Genomic DNA, 23,158 nt, shown 5'->3' with positions numbered 1-23,158 from the left:
AAATAAGCATTTAAAAAAATAAAATAAAATGTGGGTTTCTAGATCCTGCCCTCAGAGATTGTGATTAAGTAGGTCTGGAATGAAACCCATGAATCTGCATTTTTAACAAGCTCATCTTGTGACTCTAATAAAAGTGATGCATGGCCACACTTTGAAAAATAATACTCCACAGCCCTATCTATTCTGTGACTTATAAGTAGATAGTCCCTTGCATCCATCACTGATTGCTCTGAAATATTTAATGTCCTACTCATGAATTTCATCTTATTATCTGTTCTTTCTCCTTTTATCTCATTAATATCTCCTTATTACCATACTTTGACAATCTTGGGACCAGAGCAGGGCTGATAATCAACTAGCACTTGCTTTTGGTTATTAAAACAACAAAATATTTGCAGGAAGGCTGCACACAGCTGTTGTCCCAAGGCCCTGAGTGTCATTCCTGTCTGTACTGGCACCTCTCCGAGATCCCTGCAACCTCCTCACCATCCACCAACAGAGATACCATACCTGGCACCTGCCCCAGTGCAAAGCTGGCGTCTTAAATGGTTGAATTTTATCAGTTAAATATCACTCCTGTTAAAGATGAGATAATTAACCATGTGAGACACAGGATAAGAAGCTGGTTTTAATGGGAAGAATAGTAAAGTCAGGATATAAGATGATGTGCAGTCCTGTTAAACCTGCTAAAATAGTTGGATGGAATAGCCTGCAGCAAGTCCAAGATGACCAGAGCTGTGCTTTCCAAATTTGACCAATTATCAGAAATTTTGATTCAGTGGGACTGGGGTGGGCCCCTGAAATCCGTTTTTGAACATTTTCCCCAGTGATTCTGATGATTTAACTAGATTTGAGAACTGCTTTAGATTGAGAACACAGAGAATTAGTACTAAAGTGTTGCCCCTTATTGGACCTCAAATAGGCATTTTACATTCCTTGGCACCATCAAAAAGATTAGATAGGATATATGGAATTTTCCTCACAAACTACCACCAGTACTAGAAAGTATCATTTGTATATATTTTAAATAGAAATCAATTCAGTATTAAATTCTATTCAACAGAATGCATTTTGTCTCTGGCAGGAAGGAGCTCCATTTCTAGAAGTTTCTTTGAAAATAAACTCCATAAGAAAAAAAATCCCATGTTTAGGAAAAACACAACAAAATGTGATCACCTTTATATATGTAATTTTAAGAGAAAATATATAATTTTAGATTATCTAAGAACAAGTTAAGATTTGAATTAAAACATGTAATTATGTTTTAATCAGCCATTGCTTGTCTCTGAATCATGTGTACAGTTTATTGAAACAAAGGAGGAATAACAATTCTGTGGGCGCCTGGGTGGCTCAGTCGGTTGAGCATCCAACTTTTGATTTTGGCTCAGGTCATGATCTCACAGTTCATGGCATCGAGCCCCATGTCGGGCTCTGTGCTGACAGTCCAGAATCTTCTTGGGATTCTCTGTCTCCCTCTCTCTGCCTATCTCTCTCTCTCAAAAAAAAAAAAAAAAAAAAAAATATATATATATATATATATATATATATGTAATTATGTTTTAATCAGGTGTTGCTTTTCTCTGAATCATATGTACAATTTATTGAAACAAAGGAGGAATAACAATTCTGTAAAATGTTGTGTCATGGGTTTAGTCCTGAGTCATTTATTACGTATATGATTCTTGAGTCACTAATTACTAAGGCTTTCCTATAAGGAAAAGATTACTAACAATAGACAAAGTAAGTGATTGTGAAACTTTTAATACTAATTATTATGGTTACAGAAAGACTTTTTAAAATCACATTGGAGGAATTAAATTCTGTCAAATTACATTTATTTCAAAAATAGGTATTAGCATCACTTTTCATCAACAAATGTGTATTTTTCGTGAGGAATTAAAATACATTTTGGGATTTAGAATCTTAAAAGTTTATAAAGAAATATGTTCTTAAAACTGACAGCACTATAGTTATTTTTATTATCCAGAGAGGGAGTAGTTTCTAGGTTGTATATTAAAGATACCTTTTAAAAGTAAGGCATTGGGGCCCTTAATTTTGTTTACAGTACTGAAACCTAACATATGTAATTTCTGTGATGAAAAAAAAAATGGAACTAAAATAATTAAGACTAATGACTGCTGTTATTCTTTTATGCAGTTGAATTTAGATCCAATAAGTTTCAAAAATAGCACATTCTAGACTACAGCTAACTGCGATTTGTAAATGCCCTTAATGCTTCCCTCACGTTGCACCCCAGCCCCCCACCTTGCACCCCAGCCCCCCACCTTGCCCCCCTGCCCCACCCCACCCCACCCCACCCCAATTGTTCTGCACTTTGAAACACAAAGCAACTTGTCAGTTCAGTTTATTCAGTTAAGGTCAGTTCCGTGAAAACAAAGTCAAGGCAATTGTTTGATTTAATTGACTAGTGAAACTGGTTATACAGGTAAGAAGAACTCAGTTTTATTTTTGTCCAGTTGCGTATTTGAATGTTCATAAAGTAACTTAGTAGAGTAATACGATTCCAGTGACATTGTAATAAATTTAAAAGAATGGTTACCAAAGCAAGGAAAAAGGACACTAAAACCCAAACTATAGAAAATATTCATGGTATTTTTTTCTTTATGGCATTGCTTCTTTGTAATGAATCATGTTCAAAAAATGAAGTCTTCTTTTTTTTTTCACTGTTCGTTTCCTTATCTTTGAGGAATTTCTTTTCCTGGGCTAATGTAACCAAAAGGAAAATTTTTAATATAATTTAGTCAAATCATTTAAATAACTTTTACAAAGTAGTCCTCAATCTGCAAACAGATATTCTACAGCAGCTAGCTGGTCAACCACCTTTTGGCTTCACTCTCCTCCTTACCCACCTAGACCTCAAGGCTGTTCACTTTAACAATGATTGTTTCTGGGGCGCCTGGGTGGCGCAGTCGGTTAAGCGTCCGACTTCAGCCAGGTCACGATCTCGCGGTCCGTGAGTTCGAGCCCCGCGTCAGGCTCTGGGCTGATGGCTCAGAGCCTGGAGCCTGTTTCCGATTCTGTGTCTCCCTCTCTCTCTGACCCTCCCCCGTTCATGCTCTGTCTCTCTCTGTCCCAAAAATAAATAAACGTTGAAAAAAAAAAAATTTAAAAAAAAAAAAAAAAAAACAATGATTGTTTCTGCCTTTGATTCTTCTGCCTTCCTCTATACCTTCCATTATATCCATCATGCTGTTCTCTACACCTTCAGCTTCTGGGCTGCTAGTCACTCATTTCTTTTATGTGGGTACTAAAATAAATGATATGTTTAGATCTTAAAATATATATCTATAAATCTTGTAGGGGCATCTGGGTGATTCAGTCGGTTAAGCATCTGACTTCGGGTCAGGTCATGATCTCACGGTTCGTGGGTTTGAGCCCTGCATCGGGCTCTGTGCTGAAAGCTCAGAGCCTGGAACCTGCTTCAGATTCTGTGTCTCCCTCTCTCTGCCCCTCCCCTGCTCATGCTCTGTCTCTCTGTCTCTCAAAAATAAATAAAATGTTAAAAAAAAATAAATCTTGTAAATGTAACTCACTTGAGAAAAAAAGTCATTTCTTGTCCCAGAAAAAGAGCAAATCTTTAGCCTCCATTGAACTTGTTAGGAACTATGAAGGAAAGAGGAAAAAATACTGAAACATATACAAGGCTAGAATTTTATTGGCAAAGAATATTTTAAGGTCATAAAGTAGGAATTTTGTGGCAGTTTTGTTCTGTGTAATAAAGTACTCCCTTCTCCACCCCTCATTCTTATAATAGGTGTTTACCACTTCTGTAGTGATTTGTTCAGTTTTTGCATATCCAACTTTAGAATACCTTTTCTGAGAAATCATTAGGTACCAAAGTAGGGGCCTACGGATGCTGACAGTGCTGTATGTGACCTACATCTTACATCTGCTTAGGAAAAAAGAGCAAATGCAATAAACAACAACAACAACAAAAACCAAGGTTGGTTGGATATATAAGTTAAAATCCTTAAGAAAAGAATCTTGGTCTTATGTATCAAGAGCATTACGTTGTCCTTAAACTTAGTGCAACTTCTGTTATGAAAAACTTCACAAAGAAAACATTAATTAAAGAAAAAAGTAATTTTGAAGTCTGTTGCAACATTATTTATGATGCAATTGATAAATTGATAACATCCTAAAGGTTTATTACTATAAGCAATGTAATTATGGTATGTTGGCTTCCTAGACAGTTTTGTAGCCATTAAAATCGTAAATTAAGTTACTCTGAGAGCTTGGAAAAATAATAAAGGTAAAGTGAAAAGGTCTAATATAAGATTGTACATAATGTACTAAGAAAAAGCAATCCAAAAGGAAATTACAAAAACAAATCCACTTATGATAGCATCAAAAAGAATAAAATCTAAGCTTAGGAATAAATTTAATCAAACAGGAGAAGGATTTGTACACTGAAAACTACACAACTTTGCTAAAGAAACTTTAAAAGACCTAATAAATGGAAAGACATCTCATGTTTATAGATTAGAAGACTTAATATTGCTAAGATCACAATACTGCCCAAAACAATTTATAGATTCAGTATAACCCCTATCAAAATCCCAACAGCATGTTTTGAAGAAATAGAAAAACCCATCCTAAAATTCCTATGCAATTTTAAGGGACCCTGAATGGCCAAAACAATCTTGAAAAGGAAAATCAAAGTTGGAAGACACACTTCCAAGTTTTAAAATGTACCACAAAGCTACAGTAGTCAAAACAGTGTTGTACTAGCATAAGGATAGATAGATAAGACTAATGGAATAAAATAGAGAGTCTGGAAATAAACCCTTCATATATGGTCAAAAGGTTTTCAGTAAGATTGCTAAGACCATTCAATGGTCTTTTCAACAAATGGTGCTGGTAAAACTGGATATCTGCATGTCAAACATTGAAATAGAATCCTTATCCTACTGTCTACAAAAATTAATTCAAACTGGATCAAAGACATAAATTTCAGAGCTAAGAATGTAACACTATAGAAGAAAACATAGAAAATTTTCACCATCTTGGGCTTGGCAGTTGTTTCTTAAAAATGGTACCAACTTAGGATTCTCTGTCTCCCTCTTTTTCTGCCCCTCCCCTGCCGCTCTCTATCTGTCTCTCAAAATAAATGTTAAAAAATAAAACGATACCAAAAGTATAAGCAACAAAAGAAAAAACTAGGTAAGTTGGACATCATCAAAATTAAAGACTTTTGTGATCAAAGGACATAATCAAGAGAGTGAAAAGATAGCCCACAGAATGGGAGAAAATATTTGCAAGTCATATGTCTAATATGGTCAGAGCCTGGAGCCTGCTTCAGACTCTGTCTCTCTCTCTCTCTCTCTCTCTCTGTCTCTGCCCCTCCCTGGCTTGTGCTCTGTCTCCTTCTCTCTCTCTCTCTCTCTCGCTCTTGCTCTCTCACAAAAATAAATAAACATTTTAAAAATTAAAAAAAAAGAAAAAAAAAAAAAACTCCCATAGCTCCACAACAAAAAAGCAGACAACATAATTGAAATTATGGGAAAATGACTTGAATAGACATTTGTCCAAAGATACACAGTGACCAATAGGCACATGAAATGATAGTGTTGGTGAGGATGTGGAGAAAGTAGAACCAAGTGCATTGTTAATAGGAATGTAAAATGATGCAGCCGCTGTGCAAAACAGTTGCCTGTTCCTCAAAAAGTTAACTATAGAAAAAAAAATTTTTTTAACTTTTTAAAAAGTTAAATATAGAATTACCATATGACCTAGCAATTTCACTCCACTTCTAGCAGATATTCAAAGGAATTGAAAATGGGGACTCGGGCGCCTGGGTGGCGCAGTCGGTTAAGCGTCCGACTTCAGCCAGGTCACGATCTCGCGGTCCGTGAGTTCGAGCCCCGCGTCGGGCTCTGGGCTGATGGCTCAGAGCCTGGAGCCTGTTTCCGATTCTGTGTCTCCCTCTCTCTCTGCCCCTCGCCCGTTCATGCTCTGTCTCTCTCTCTCCCAAAAATAAATAAACGTTGAAAAAAAAAATTAAAAAAAAAAAAAGAAAAGAAAATGGGGACTCAAACAGATATTTATACACCACTGTTTGTAGCAACATTAATTAAAATAGCCAAAAAAGTGAAAACAACCCAAGTATTCATCAACAGATGAATAAATAAATAAGATGTGCTATAAACACACAATGGAATATTATTTAGCCATAGAAAGGAATGAAGTTCTGATACATTGTACAGCATGGGTGAACCTTGAAAACATTACATTAAGTGGAATAAGCAGACACAAAATGACAAATATTATATGATTCCCCTTATAGATCTAGAATAGGCAAATTCATAGAGACAGATAGAGGTTTCTAATGGCTGCGGGGTTGCAGGGAGTGTTTTTGTTTAATGGATACAGAGTTTCCATTGGGATTGATAAAAACGTTCCAGGAATAGAGATTAGTGATGGTTATACAACATTATGAATATATGTAATGCCACTGAATTGTGTACTATACAATGGTTAAGCTGGTGACTTTTATATTCTTTATATTGTAACTGTAATTTTTTTTTTTTTTTTTTTTAGAGAGTGAGAGTGGGGATAGGGTAGAGAGAGAGAGAATCTTTATTTTTTTTTTTAATTTTTTTTCAACGTTTATTCATTTTTGGGACAGAGAGAAACAGAGCATGAACGGGGGAGGGTCAGAGAGAGAGGGAGACACAGAATCGGAAACAGGCTCCAGGCTCTGAGCCATCAGCCCAGAGCCCGACGCGGGGCTCGAACTCACGGACCACGAGATCGTGACCTGGCTGAAGTCGGACGCTTAACCAACTGCGCCACCCAGGCGCCCCGAAAATCTTTATTTTTTTAAACTTTTGTTAACATTTATTTATTTTTGAGAGATAGAGCACGAGCCAGGGAGGGGCAGAGAGAGGGAGAGAGAATCCAAAGCAGTCTCCAGGCTCTGAGCTGTCAGCACAGAGCCGAGTGCAGGGCTCCAGTCCACAAACCGTGAGATCATGACCTGAGGTCACGAAGTCAGATGCTTAACTGAGCCACCCAGGCACCCCGAGAAAGAGAATCTTAAGCTCCACACTGAGGAGGTCTATCCCACAACCCTGGGATCATGATCTGAGCCAAAATCAAGAGTGGTACAGTCAACCAACTGAGCCACACAGGTGCCCCTACAATTTTTGTTAAAAAAAACTTCATTATACCTAGTGATTTAGTTTCATAAATTATCAGTTTTAGAAATAAAGATGGAAGGAAATATGAAGATGTAGAAAAATGCTAAATTGCAATGTCATTATATTATTTTTAATAGAAATAAAGCTCAAATAAAAGGTTTTTATTTTTAGCTAATGGATGTTTATTAAAAGGAGATAAATTTTGTCACATATCTTCTCAAACCAACAAATGGCAAAAACATTTAGGTGACCCGTCCCTGAAACTGGTAATAATTCATATTTTTTTTAACACTTTTCTTTGTGTTTACATATTATTATTATTATTATATTATAAAGAATAGTTCTATTGATTAATAATTTTGAAAACCTTCAAAGTTACATAGGAAAAGCTCTTCTGAGTAACTCATGCAAGGGAGTTTTGGCATACTGTACCTGTGCTAGAATAATAATCTTCAGTTTCTTATAAAATGTTGTAGATTTTCATGAAATCTGTTTTTCTTTAGCTTGACAGGGCCAATTCTCTGTTAAACCAGACTCAGCAACCTTACAGATATCTCATTGAATCAGTGCGTCAGAGAGACTCTAAGATTGATTCGCTGAAAGAGCATGTTACACAACTTGAGAAAGATGTCAGGTAAAATCATCTGTTCATTTTTTTTTTTTTTTTATAAAGGCAACGTAAACATAATAGTGCTATCCATGAACTAAGGTTGTAAATTGGGAAGAAAAAATAATGAATATGGTTTTAAATAATGGTTTAAATAATATGGTAAATAATGAACATGGTTTTAAATGTAATTTATCTTAGAGAAACTTAGGTCACGTCACGTTAGGTGCTCACATTCCACCTTGTGATCAGAAGTCTTAGCCTGGACCTAACAGTGCTATGCTTACTAACAGCACTCCCCCCACCCTAGGAAGCAAAAAGCTATCCTGTCCTTGTTCCCCTACAATTCTTTAGTGGGATGGGGTTTAACCAAAGTGAGGGAGAACATAACCAGATGCCATTTGTGGAGACAAAATAACTTTTTAAACAGATAAAATACACACATTTGCTTAGATTCTGTTGACTTTGTCAAGGAATTTTTTAGGGTTTTCTTCCCCTGACTCTTTACATGAAGTAACCCATGAATCACCTAAATATAAATAAACCCCTTTCACTTCCTTAAATTTAAATTGTTTTCTTACATGACACCTTATCCAAAGGACTTGCCCCACTTAATAGCCATTCACATTCTTTAACTGTTCATCTATACAATCATTTTAGTCTTTTTAAATTGGAGTAAAAGAGTGATGTTATACAGAAAGAAAGATTTTAACTCATGGATGGTTGATTAGTTGGCTTAGTTATTGGATTTTAAGGTTGTTAGAATAATTTAGATAAATTATTAGCCAATTCATAAATATAGAAGCAAAGAATTAGGTGGGAATAGAAATTGTTAAATTAAGGAATTGGAAAACAATAAGGAGAATATATTAAATTCAGATTTCCTAAGGTATATAATCAAAGTATAAAGCTACTGGTAATTAACTCTGAAGTATGGGAGGGTATTCTTTTTGATGAATCAGAATAACCACCTTCTCTTGTTTCTATCCCACCAAAATAATTGGTCCAAAACTTTATTCCTGATCTTTTTAATCTTAAGATGATAGGTTAAAATAATTTTAAATCACATTTATGCTTTAAAATGTCCATATAAGTAAGAATTTATTTTTGGATTGATTTTGAAGTTAATTACATTTAGAATATGTATAGCCAGTATTCATTAAATTTACTGAATAATAAATAAACCAAATTAAGAAACTGTTAAATAATTCAACCAATTAAACAGTTCTTCTATAAATAGCTACTAGGGGCAATAGAAATTATGTCTTATCACTCACTGGGTACTTGGTTATCTTAGGGAAATTGAGGGAAGAACTTTTTCTTCCTGTATTATATACTTCTGTTATATTTGAAATTTTGTGTAGAATCTTTTTTTTACCTTTTTAATCTTGGAGTGAAAACATAAAAGTCCTGTGGAAAAATTACCTTTCACAGTTACCTTCGAATAAGTTTATTTGAATATTTATTTAACTAAGAATTAAGAGAGCTGAAAATCTTTAATACAGATTAATTAATAATATTAATTATTAAATAGTTAGCTGTAGGAGGAAACTATAAAGATGAACAAATTCAGCCCTAGAGAAATTAAGTAACTTGTTATCTAAGAACATACTGTTTGGTCGTAGGGCCAAAATTTGAATCCAGATCTGTCTGCTTTCCAATTCTATACTCTTAACCATTATGTTATACTGCCTCCCTATGTTCTATTCTGAATAAGGGGTAATTTTTCGTTAACTAATGTAATTAAGGAAGAGAAGCCAAAAAAAAAAGTGTAAAAGAGTAGTTAAATTTGGAGCTTTAATGAATTGACAGTTGTTGAAGCTAGGTGATGGATGCATGTGGGTTTGTTATATTTTCTCTCTTTCAAAATATTCACATAAACTTGTTTTTAAAAAACAGAGTTTAAAAGGGAATACAGGCTCTACAGATAGGTTGCCTGGGTTCATATCTAGCTCAGTACTCAGCTTTGAATTAGAACAAGTCAGTTAAACTCTTGAAACCTCCACTCTCCAATAGAACTCTCTGTAATGGTAAATATATTCCATATCTGCACTGTCCAGTATGGTAGCCACTACCCACATGAAGAACTAAATTTTTAATTTTAATTAAATTACTTTTCATCTTAATTACCACGTATGGCCAGCTAATGGCTATGTTATTGGACAGTACAGCCAGTTTGTTCTCATTTGTGAACTGAGAGTAGTACTCTAGCACTAGCAGTACCTAATTCATATAGTCATTTTGAGGATTAAATGATATAATCTCGGTGATATATATAGGACTGTGCCTACACATTATGAATGCTATATAACTGTTTGCTCTTTTGAATATTGGTCTGACATGTAACAAATTTTCATGTTGAGAATTACCTTAAAAATAAGAAGTAACATTTCTCAAAATATCTTGAATTTTGACAAAAATTAGGACTCCCTTAATGTGAGAAGTGAGATGATTCATTTTCAGGAATACCAAATAAAAGCTGTGCTGTCTAGTTAGCAATAGGTTTACAACCTATTGGAAATATGTACAAACCCTCCCCCACCCCCATCCCCATCCCCACCTCCCCCCCAAACACACACACACACAGTCGAGTCCCAAACCCTTAGACACTTCACTTCCTGGTTCTTCTTCCCCTCTCCATTTCATGGGCTTATTTTTCGTTGGCTTTGCAATGAGCATGTGCCAAAGAACTGAAGTCTCTGCGTCACCTCAAGGAATGTACATTTGTTCCAGTCAGGCTACTTTGTGGCCTTACATGGGCATAAGCGACTTCTGGGTAAGGCTGTAACCTCTGTAGTACTCAGCCAATGAGGAATCAAGGGAGGGACTTCCGGCAAGGAGATAAATTGCCTGCTGTAACCCCTCTGAGTGGATCTGTCCATCAGACACCAGCTCTTGCAAGAATGTTGATTAAAGCCTCACTTCACTGTTCTCCTCGTCTCCATGTCTCTCCTATGATTGGGGCAATGGGCTTCTTTCTCACACTTAGTAACAGCAACAATAATCATAAAAACTATGCCAATTACGAAAATTGGCATAAAATATAAATATATAAAAATATTTTTGTGCTTAAATCTGAGTCCTTTAAAGCTGTTTCATAAATTTACTGTATATTTTAATAGATTCTGAACTAGTATTTCATAGGATATGAAACCTTGCTCTTAATTGAAGTAGCTATGCTACCTTGTAATGTGAAAAATTAAGGTGCTTTCAGTAGGTTAATTATGACCTTTGAGATGCTGTTAAATGGACCTTAATGACATGAATGAAATACCATAAAAATAGCCCGATCAACGAGTCAGATACAGCAGTCTATCTACCATCACTCCTACTCTGAGCTGATGACATTTCAGATGTAGTGGAATTATCCTGGGCTTTGAGCACACATCAGCCTGCTTTCTTTTGTCATAGTAAATGTGCCTGTAAAATACAGATCTTAGCGTGAACATCAAGGGTTAGAAGTGAAAATTAAATGAAATGACCTATATAGAGCTTCTGGCACATGAGGAAACTTGGTAAATATTACTTCCCTTCCTTTTGTCCTTCATTAATTTGAAATGTAAACATTAAATGACCCATTCAAAAAGATTACTGAGTGGTTGTTCCTTGAAAATGCCTATTCCTTTTTGCTGCATGTTGATTTTAATTGTAAGGAATATTTATATTAATTGATTATTTTTTTAATTGAAGTATAGCTGGCATGCCATATTATATTAGTTTTAGGTGTACAACATAGAGATTAGACATTTACATACGTTACAAAATGCTCACCATGGTGTGGCTGCCATCTGTCACCATACAAACTTATTACAGTATTATTGACTATATTCCCTATGCCATACGTTTCATCTCCGTGACTTACTTATTTTATAGCTGGAAGTTTGTACCACCTAATCCCCTTCACCTATTTTATCCAAATCCCGGACCCCTCCCCTCTGGCAACCACCAGTTCTACGACTATTTTCAACAGTTTTTATGAGTCTTCCTGTTTTGTTTTGTTTTGTTTGTTCATTTGTTTTGTTTTATAGATTCCACATGTACGTGAAATCATGCAGTATTTGTTTTTCTCTATCTGACTTACTTCATTTAGCATAATACCCTCTAGGTCTATCCATGTTATTGCAGATAGCAAGATTTCATTCTTTTTTATAACAGACTAATATTCCCATGTGTGTGCATGTGTGTATACACACTATGTCTTTATCCATTCATCTATCTGTAGGTTACCTTTTTGTGTTCTGTTGATGGTTTCCTTTGTAGTTTCAAAGCTTTTTAGTTTGATATAGTCCCAATTGTTTATATCTTCTTTTGTTGCCCTTGCCTAAGGAGACAGATCCAAAAAAATAATTGCTGAGACCAATGTCCAAGGGTTTATTGCATATGCTTTCTTTTAGGAGTTTTATGGTTTCAGTTAAATGATTACCTTTTAAATATTTCTCTATTCAGTAAAAGCTCTTTAAAGAACTGAGTAATTTTATCATTTTCTTAGAAAATAAAACAATACCACTATACCACACCCATGACTTGCAAATTTAGCTATACATATTCAATGTGTAGAAAGATTAGAGTAAATATGTACTAAAATTAAATCATTATAAACACATTAAAAGCTAACATTTGAGATATCACTATTAACTACTTTAAATCCCCCTATCATTAAAGTAATAATCCCTTCTAAAAGTAGTACTGGTAAACTTTCTACCAAGCCACAAGAGACAGTCTGGGTTATATAGTTTGTTTGATCTATAGTTCACAACTGAACGAAGCATGGAAAGAGAATAATTAGCATAAATTTCCTTTCCCGGTTGTCAGTTCTCAGTTTATTCTTTACTAGTAGTTTAAGAAGAAAAAACTACTTAGCCTTGTAAAGCTAAGTCAGGGTATACTGATCCAGGAAGTTAAAGAAGAGTATATCAGGAATATGTTTTCATATAGCAGGTGACACAGAGCCATAAACATGAATTTCTGAGTAATAATTAACAGTGAATTAAACAATTATGGGTGTAATATGCCATTCACGATAGATGTGCTTATAAGGAGATTTGTTTTGTAGTTGCTTTATGAGTCACGCATGGAAGCTTTGTATTTTTAAAGGTAAATTTCCACTGTTGTGAAATGTGTCTTAAGGAGACTAAACTTCGTTTGAGTAATTACATACATACTGGAAGAACACAGAGTATAATAATCGTCATATTCAGTTTTAGAGACCCATGTGTTGAAGATGGCCTCCTTTGTGGTTTAAGAGTATATTATAGAGAAGGCTGAGACTTAGAAAATATATGCCCAAGTATTGTCTGAGGAGTCTGTACTGTTTGTCATAAACCCACATCTTGCAGATAGAACAGAGTTGCTCTGTAAACCAATTTATACACCTAGCTTTTATTCTGTATTATACAGTTATTTTTGGTATTTATTTTTTTTACTTTTTTTAATGTTTGTGTGTGTGTGTGTGTGTGTGTGTGTGTGTGTGTGAGAAAGAGAAAGAGAAAGAGAGAGAGAGCGTACGCGCGCAAGCACAAGTGGCGGAGGCAGAGAGAAACACAGAATCCAAAGCAGGATTGGCTTTGAGCTGTCAGCACAGAGCCCAACACATGGCCCGAACTCACAAGCAGTGAGTTCATGGCCTAAGCCGAAGTCAGATGCTCAACTAAGTGAGCCACCCAGGCGCCCCATTTTTGCTATTTAAATATGGAATATTTACTTTATTCTGGAAAACACTGAACACTACATATAAAGGATTTCTAATGAATTATCCAATCAAAATCCTTTATCACCTCAACATTCCTCCATTCCTGTTGCACTGCATTTTAAGGGCCTGTTGGTATTTGAGAGTATGTATGTATGTGTGCATATGTGTACTGCATGTGAGTGTATGTTTACATACGATGTGTATGTAACATGTATATGAACATTAACATGCGTGTGAACATTAATACATTTCTATTCCTCGAAAAATCCTAGTCCTGTGTTACTGGATGTTTATTTTAATTTCGAAAAATGTTTTATCTTCTTCATGATGATTCTAGCTAAAGATAGATTCGAATTCAACAGTTACAGAAACATCTGATCTTTACCAGGCTTTGGAAGACTCGGGCAGAATCTGGCGTTCAGTTACATTATATTATTTAGTTCTTTTCAACTCCAAGTCTCAGTAAGATCTCTGATGCTTAATTCTGAAAGTCAAATCTGTTTTTCTGCTAAGCTGCTAACCTGTATGGCATTTAATTACTGTTTTTCTGTGATACTTGTTTTTCATCTAAAGTAGTAATACCATATACATTTATGTCAGGTTTTATGTGTTCAATTCTTTATATAATCATTTCACTAGATAATTCATATATCGCTTTGACATACATGAGTATTATTTTCCACTTTTACAGATGTGAAAACTGAGGCTTAGTCATGTGGTGTGATTTATGCCACACACTTGTGTCAGTGGCACAGTTGGAAACAAAAGTCGGAATTGCATCTTGTGTTTTCTCTCAGAGGACAAACTGTGGTGCTTCCTTGGGGAAGTTCACGGTTACTAGGAAAAAAGAGAATGTGAGCTTTTTCCTCTTAAGTCCTTGGAATTACCAGTTCTTCCAGAATACCTGCTACTATTCCCTGAATTTAAAAACAAAAACAAAAACTTCTGCCTAATTTAAAAATTGATGGCTTTCCATTTTGTTAAAGGATAACTTAAAACATGTTACCTGTTCAGCAAAATAATCCTCACTAGTTTTACCTTCACAGATTTTGTTTTGACATTTATGGAATTACGGTATTTTAATTCACTGTTGCTTTTCTTAATTCTCGTTGTAGTGCTGAGTAGATTCATTCCAGGGGCTTTCAAAAGTATTTCATTTAACGGTTCTAATTAATTTTTATATGTTGAATAATAAAACTCCAGACAATATAAATCATGCCTCAAATATTTATCTTTTAATATATTCTTCTATTTAGGTTTTTTTCACCCTTTCGTATCAGAAAACAGGTCCTATCTAAGGGAAATTCACAAGGCAGACTTAGAAATTAAAAATTGAACTAAGAATATAGAGACAAAAATTGTTTTCCCAAGTTTACCACATACTGAATATCTGATTCATTTATCTAATTCAATTATATACCTGGTAATTTAGTGTGCAGTAAATTATAAAATGTTACTTTTAGTTTTAAGGTTAAATTTTTAATTTGACTTCTAGTATCTTGAGTTTTACTATTTTGCCCATACATACTTTACCTTTTATATAAATCCCACTTCATCTTTTTACATTTCAGGATTAAATAGTAACCTTTAAAACACAAATTTTATACCCCTACTAGGCAGGAAAGATTCTCAGAAAACATGTCATTTGCACTGTCAAATGATTATTAAAAGAAAAAGTCTTCTTAGAAAATAGCTAGCTGTTGGTTAAATCAAACATTATAGTGGATGGTCTGATAGATATCTTTATAGAGTATAAATTTAATTTCTCTTTAATTCAAGCCATCATATTTGTCTTTAGCCTTTTGCTTTTTTCTATTTATTAATTAGATTTACACCAATATGATGACTTTTTAAAACTTGGTTGTTTTGGTTTTTTTTCAGCAATTTGAATAAAGAAAAGTCAGCTTTACTACAGATGAAGAATCAAATGGCATTAGATTTAGAACAACTTCTAAATCATCGTGAGGTACTTTTTCCATGTTGTCATAATTTTTACTTTAGGCTTTTTCAAAGTCCGTGTTGTGTTACGATTACTGGATCCCAGTTGTCCGTGTGCATTAATGACTTCTCATGTTTGCGTCTCATTGTGATCTGGTCCTTTATATTGAATATGTGATACACTTTATTCATTGTGAATTAATTTATACTTTATTCTTGGGTTAATTCTTATTCCTGGAATACTCCTTGTTATTGACCCCTTATTGCCTTGTTCATATATCTGGAATTGAATTTCCACATTATTTAATAATTGTTTTATCTCTTTCTCACTAGACAGTATATTTCCTTAGCATACCTCTGTCTCATTCATCATTGTATTGCCCATATGCTGTATGTATGTCTAGTGTGTAATATTTGTGTTGAACTTTAGAGTCCATAAAGGATTTTTTGTTGTTATTCCTCACCAAAAATCCTTTAGAGCTAATAAAATTTCCTCATTTTATAAAAGGACAAATGAATGTCTAGTGGCTTGCCCAAAGGAGAAATGAGTTTCGAGTGGCTTGCCCAAAGCCAGTTAGTAACTAAGAGATAACCCCATTTTTCTTTCTTGTTTTTTTGAGTCAGACTTATTGAAGTACAGTATACCCACAGTAAAATTCATGCCCTGTTTAAGCATACATTTCTATGATTTTTGACTGACACACCCAGTTTCATAACCATTACCATAATCAATAAAGAAAATAGTTTTGTCACTTCAGGAAATTCCTTCATGCCCTTTTTGTGTCGACCCTTCTCCCCAGCTCCAGTCCTAGCAACCCCTTATCTATTTTCTGTCCCTATAGTTTTACCTTTTCCAACAAAAGATTTTACATTTCCCCAGAATGTTGAATAAATGAATTATCAGTCTTCTCAGGTTGGACTTTTTTCACTTACCATAAAAAAGATACACCGAGGGGGCGCCTGGGTGGCTTAATCAGTTGAGCTTTGGCTCAGGTCATGATCTCATGGGTCGTGAGTCTGGGCCCTGCGTTGTCAGGCTCTGTGCCGACAGCTTGGAGCCTGGAGCCCGCTTCAGATTCTGTGTCTCCCTTGTTCTTTGCCCCTCCCCCACTCATTCTCCCTCTCTCTCTCTCCCTTTCTCAAAAATTTAAAAAGGGATATACCTATGTAGCTGCAAATATTAGTCATTTATTCCTTTTTGTTGCTGAGGAATATTCTGTTGTATGGATATACGAGAGTTTGTTACTCCATTCACCAGTTGATGATCATTTGACTTGTTTCCATTTGGAGGTGTCTGTAAATAATACAGCTGCTGTAAACGATTGTGTACGTGTTTTGGTGTGAATGTCAGTTTCCTTTTCTCTTGGTAGATACCCCAGGAGCAGGATTTCTGGGTCCTATGGAAAGTATATGTTTAACTTTATAAGAGACTGCCAAACTATTTTCCACAGTGACTGCAACCTTTTGCATTCCCGTCAGCAATGAATGCGTGTTCCAGTTGTTCCGCATCCTCGCCAACAGTTGGTATTATGAAGCCTAGTTTTTTAATCCAGTGCATTTTTTCCACTGAACTATCACTGCCTTGTCTTGGCCATGTTTTTGCCATTTTGTTATCCTAACAGAGAAAGAAATGCTCAAAACAGATCATTGGTTTATAAGTATCCTGAAGACATTGTTTCCTAGTCTGGGAAAGCTATATCAGGTATTTGGGAAGAAATTATTGGAAAGATATTATTGAGAGAGATGAAGTGGGGAATATTACTGGAAGCAGTTCAGAAGTGCATATCCTAGAAGTGGTGTCAGGGGAATTGCAGGGTTGTCTCTGTCTTAGAAATGGCCTTTGGAGTAGGTTCTCTTAAAGGTGTATTTTATATGTTGGGTGAAAGGGATAAGGTGTCCCTGGACTAGATTTTAGAGATGACTTTTGTGTAGCTAACTAGATCTAACAACAGGTGATATAGATTAGGAAGAGCTTCTCTGAAGATACTTACTCTTTTTTTCTGGCTTTCAGGCCCCATCTACTACCACTTGTGTCCTAAGATTCTGCCTTCAAATAGTTGTTTCTTCACTGTGGAAGCCTGATTCATTCACTATGTGGATTTTCACAAATGTTTTCCAAAATTGACTCTTTAGGAAATAGTAACTGCAGATGTCCATTGAGCGATACCAGGCTACTTTTTTTCCATAAAGCTGCATAACAAGTATGTTTTTGGAATGGCGATTCTCACTTGTTTTTAGAAGATTATGCTACACTCTGAAAAAGATAGGAGCAACTTTATATATTTTATACATCATGCTTGGAATCACATTATTCATGAGTCCAAATAAAAACTCAAAGTTCTACTTAGTGGGTTGAGAATTGAGTAAGTTTAGAAGAAAATATGTTTAAACATAGAAATTAAATACTAGCAAAATGAAACTCCTACTATATGACACCAATGAAATGTGCGTGGATGCATGTCTAATTATCAGTTAATTTTCATGCATTTGATAGGATCTCCATTTTGGCAATTACATTTTACTAATCCAACATTATAACTTTTCTTAATGCCAAACATCTAAAGAAAAGGAGCTTTATTTCTTTTCAAAGCAAAATAAAAATTGAAGCTTAATAAAATAAACTTGATACAAATTTTTCATCTTTTTCTAAGAAACAGTTTAATGCCAACTTGCATAGAACATGCAGATACAAAAGCAAGTGTAAACTGCTTATATGGAAGGGAATGGCAGGTGACCCAGGGCAATGCTTGACCATTCACTTGAATATTTACCTGATGAAACAGAGAGTCTGCAGAATTGATTTATTCATTTTATGGCTCTGATGGGCCAAGTGCTTAGAATAGCCAATAGATAACAGTTGGATAAGAATACCTCTGATAAATGTAATATTTTGAAAGTGAAAATCAGGGCTGAGGGGGCTCCTGGGTGGCTCAGTCAGTTGAGTGTCCAACTTCAGCCCAGGTCATGATCTTACAGCTAGTGAGTTCGAGCCCCGCATCGGGCTCTGTGCTGACAGCTCAGAGCTGGAGCATGTTTCAGATTCTGTGTCTCCCTCTCTGCCCCTCCCCTGCTTGTGGTCTGTCTCTCTCTTCCTCTGTCAAATAAATAAATATTAATTTTTTTTTAATAATAAAAAAAGAAAGAAAGAAAATCGGGGCTGAGACTAAGGTGAGGCAAACAAAGCACCTAGGGCACAAAATATAGGACGTGCCCACTCTGAGGATCATGCACAGTGCACCTGAGAGCTTGCCCCACCCTAGGCAGGACCCTGGGAAAATTGTCTAGTATGAGTCACTGCTTTAATCCCAGCTAAATTTTCTGTTTAAATCCACATGTGATCAAATGCACATTTTAAAGTTTTTCATTGCCTTTTTTGCACTGGACAATTTATTTAAGTGTCACTTAGTTCCAATAAGACTTTAGGTGGTCCTGAGGTGCCTGGGTGATTCAGTGGGTTAAGCATCCGACTCTTGGTTTCAGCTCAGGTCATGATCTCATGGTTTGTGAGTTCAAGCCCTGCATTGGGCTCCATGCTGACAGTGCAGAGCCTGCTTAGGATTCTCTCGCTGTCTCCCTCACCCATTTTCTCTCTCTCTCTCTCTCTCTCTCTGTCTGTCTGTCTCTCTGTCTCTCTCTCTCTCTCTCCTTCTCTCAAAGTAAATAAATACACTTAATAAAATAAAAAGACTTTTTTTTTATTTTTTAATGTTTAGTTTTATTTTATTTTTATTATTTTTTTTAATGTTTATTTTTGAGACAGAGAGAGACAGAGCATGAACGGGGGAGGGTCAGAGAGAGAGGGAGACACAGAACCTGAAGCAGGCTCCAGGCTCTGACCTGTCAGCATAGAGCCCGACGCGGGGCTCGAACTCATGGAACGTGAGATCATGACCTAACCCGAAGTTGGACACTTAACCGACAGAGCCACCCAGGAGCCCCTAATGTTTATTTTTGAGGGCTAGAGAGACAGAGTGCAAACTAGGGGAGAGCAGAGAGAGAGAGAGAAAAATAGAATCTGAAACAGGCTCCAGGCTCTGAGCTGTCAGCACAGAGTCTGACATGGGGCTCAAACCCATGAACTGAGATCATGACCAGAGCTGAAGTCAGACATTCAACCAACTGAGCCACTCAGGTGCCCCAAAATAAAAAGACTTTAGATGGTCCTGTACTATGAAATGAGATCGCCCACTCCTTTACATAATTATCCAAGTATGTGTTAAATGAAAAAAGAAAACAGATGAGATAATTCTAGGTTGACAATTCTAAGACATTGGGGCATGACCATAGAGGGTTTTTATTTTCTATATTAATTAGTGTTAGATCAAAATTACTTGCTTAAAAGTAGCTAAGTTAAATATTCACAGAGTTAAATATCATTGTCCCCACTTTTACAGACAAAACTGAGGCTGATAAGAGTTAAAAAAAACTAAACCATGATTATATACTTACTGTCAAAACTAAAAGAAAATCCTTTTTTTTTTTTTCCTGAAACAAAAGCTTATGATCTTTTTCCTTAGTTCCATTTAGACAAAAACCTCATGATGAATTATTGCTTGCATTAGTTCCAGGAAATATTTTTGCCACTGTAGATGAAGTTATATTCTTTCTTTTTTGTCAGAAAGTGAAAACTATGTAATTTAATGTGTTTCCTTTTTGTCTTAGTTGCCAAAACACTCAGAGCTGAATATCTTATCCAGGTGTTATAATCTTTTTTTCCTCTTTCACTTTTGATGCCTCAGAATAACTTTCTCTGTTTCTTTCAATAGGTTGTGATCTTTTTTACCCTTAAATGTCTTTACTTATATACTGAGACCTCTGAGGTGTAAAAATATAAAATAATTCAATCTTAAATAATGAGGTAAAAAGGAGGTCAAGGAAAAAGATCAACTCCTAGGACCCCACTGTTGGATAGCATAGCAGGGCTTTAAGCTAAATAATTCAGTTTTGAGTAAAAGAAATGTGATGACTTGGAATGTCTTCTTTCTTGTTGAGTGTACCTCTCAGGACTCTTTTTTTTTTTTTTTTTTTTTTTTTTAATTTATGTATTTATTTTGAGAGAGAGAGAGAGAACACGAGTCAGGGAGAGGCATCAGAGAGAATCCCAAGCAGGCTCTGTACTGCCAGTGCAGAGCCCAATGTGAGGCTTGAACCCACAAACTGTGAGATCATGACCCACCCAGGCCCCTATCAGGAATCTTCTTTAATGGCTTTTTCATGTTTCATCCATTTTTATCCACTCATCTTTGCCTCATTGAAACAAGATTTGCTGATTTGGAAATTCTAATTCTGCGCTTCTGTGTGTATATTTCATCATACGCCCTTAGAATATAAGTTTTCAAGAGTTGGAAAATCATATTTAATCAGCCAAATGTCTAATAGAATACTGAGCATAATTTTAAAAAGCTGATGTAAAAGGGGCACCTGGGTGGCTCGGTCGGTTAAGCGTCTGACCTCAGCTCAGGTCATGATCTCACAGTTCATGAGTTTGAGCCCTGCGTAGGGCTCTGTGCTGACAGCTTGGAGCCTGGAGCCTGCTTCGGATTCTGTGTCTCCCTCTCTCTCTGCCCCTCCCTTGCTCATGCCCTGTCTCTCTGTCTCTCAAAAATGAATAAACATTTAAAAAATAAAAAAATAAAAAAAGCTGATGTAAAAGCTCTTCTTTAATTTCTTTTGCAGCTATATTAAGGGTAGCGGTAAGAGCTCCACTTAAGAAGCTCTTCCAGTATTTCAGTGAGTGATGGTGGTATCTTGAACTTGACTAGTGATGATGGTGTCGAGCAAAAATGGACTAATTTGAATTTTTTTAATGTTTATTTCTGAGAGAGAGAGAGAGAGAGAACGCACTCTTGTGAGTGAGTTGGGGAGGGGCAGAGAGAGAGGGAGACCTAGAATCCAAAGTAGGCTCCAGGCTCTGAGCTGTCAGCACAGAGCCTGATGCAGGGCTCAAACCCACGAGCCATGAGATCATGATCTGAGCCAAAGTCGTACACTTAACTGACTAAGCCATGCAGGTGCCCCAAGAATGGACTAATTTGAAAGCTATTTAGAAAGCAGAATCATAGAGCGTGGTGATTGGATCCAGAAACTGTTGAAGAGAGGAGGAATGAGAATTGATGGCCTGGGTTTTGGCTTGTGGCCTGGGTTTATGGTGGTGCTACACAGCACATGGGAGGAATAGATTTGGAGAAGAAAATCTCAAGGAAATACCTAAGTAGAGATAACCAGTAGAGAGTTAAAAATGTAGATTCTGGAGGGGCGTCTGGGTGGCTCAGTTGGTTAAGCCTCCGACTCTTAGTTTCAGCTCAGATCATGATCTAACAGTTTCTTGAGTTCAAGCCCCACACTGGGCTCTGTGCTCACAGCTACAAGCCTGGTTGGGATTCTCTCTCTCCCTCTCTCTGCCCTTCTCCTGGTCACGCTGTCTCTATCTTTCTCAAAAATAAATAAATAAGCTTAAAATATGTATTTTTTTTAAAATGTAGGTTCTGGAGCCTAAGAAAGAGAACTCATCTAGAGGTAGAGATTTGGGGGTCACAGCATAAAGATAGTGCTTTACATGGAAGTCATTAAATGAACTGATAAATGAAGTACATAGAGTGAGAGCAGAAAAAGGCAGAGGCCATACTCTTGAAGAGTACCAACATTTAAAGGATAGGCAGAGGAAAAAAGTACATACACAAATTAGAGTGCAGGGTGACCATAAAGATAGCAGGAACTTCAGAAGGAGAGTAGAATCTGGCCAGTGACATGGACTGTCGAGACAAGTCAGACAAAGATAAAAAAGCAACCATCGATTGAATTTAACAAGATGGTACAGCACTTTCAGTGAAGCTAAAAAGCAGATGACAGAGAATTGATGAGTGAGCGGAAGTTGAAAAGTGGGCTGTGGGAAAAATAGACAGCCCTTAAGATATTTAAATCAGAGAATATAGCATGATCAGGCATGAGGCATGAAGTCGAGTGCTTTTACCTCCCACAGCTAGAGAGTATCCAGTTGTGTTGTTTTTTTTTTTAATATAACTTAATGTCAAATTGGCTAACATACAGTGTATACAGTGTGCTCTTGGCTTCGGGGGTAGATTTTCATGATTCTTCTCTTACGTACAACACTCAGGGCTCATCGCAACAAGTGCCCTCCTCAATGCCCATCACCCATTTTCCCCTCTCCTCCGCCACCCCCCCCTCCCCCTCCCACCATCCCCCCCCCCGCCCATCAACCCTCAGTTTGTTATCTGTATTTAAGAGTATTTTATGGTTTGCCTCCCTCCCTCTCTGTAACTATTTTTTCCCCCTTCTCTCATGGTCTTCTGTTAAGTTTCTCAAGTTCCACATATGAGTGAAAACATATGGTATCTTTCTCGGACTGACTTATTTCACTTAGCATAATACCCTCTAGTTCCATCCATGTTGCGCAAATGGCATGATTTCATTCTTTCTCATTGCCAAGTAGTATTCCATTGTATATATAAGCCACATCTTCTTTATCCATTCATCAGTTGATGGACTTTTAGGCTCTTTCCATAATTCGGCTATTGTTGAAAGTGCTTCTATAAATATTGGGGTACATGATCCCCTATGAATCATCACTCTTGTATCCTTTGGATAAATTCCTAGTAGTGCTTTTGCTGGGTCATAGGGTATTTCTATTTTTAATTTTTTGAGGAACTTCCACACTGCTTTCCAAAGGGCTGCACCAGTTTGCATTCCCATCAATAGTACAAGAGGGTTCCCATTTCTCCACATCCTCACCAGTATCTGTTG

The 23,158-nt window shown here is 36.2% G+C and overlaps 1 protein-coding gene across 4 annotated transcripts in view; it reads left to right on the top strand.

Moving 5' to 3' along the window:
• The window catches only part of PIBF1 (progesterone immunomodulatory binding factor 1), a 214,689-nt gene that overhangs the window by 167,997 nt on the left and 23,534 nt on the right, over window positions 1-23,158 (top strand). For 3 of the 4 annotated variants that reach the window (XM_086710673.1, XM_086710666.1, XM_086710681.1), the window contains exons 15-16: window positions 7,667-7,797; window positions 15,341-15,425. In XM_086710673.1, coding sequence (XP_086566799.1) covers window positions 7,667-7,797; window positions 15,341-15,425 — 216 coding nt within the window. Of the gene's footprint in view, window positions 1-7,666; window positions 7,798-15,340; window positions 15,426-16,767; window positions 17,599-23,158 lie in introns of all 4 variants that reach the window. The other variant, XR_015252640.1, reaches the window with a different exon arrangement.

Source organism: Puma concolor, chromosome A1 (assembly GCF_028749965.1).
Source record: "Puma concolor isolate L17-30 chromosome A1, mPumCon1.1.hap2, whole genome shotgun sequence".
In the NCBI taxonomy this organism is placed as follows: Eukaryota; Metazoa; Chordata; class Mammalia; order Carnivora; family Felidae; genus Puma; species Puma concolor.
This window is presented reverse-complemented; position numbering and strand designations above follow the sequence as displayed.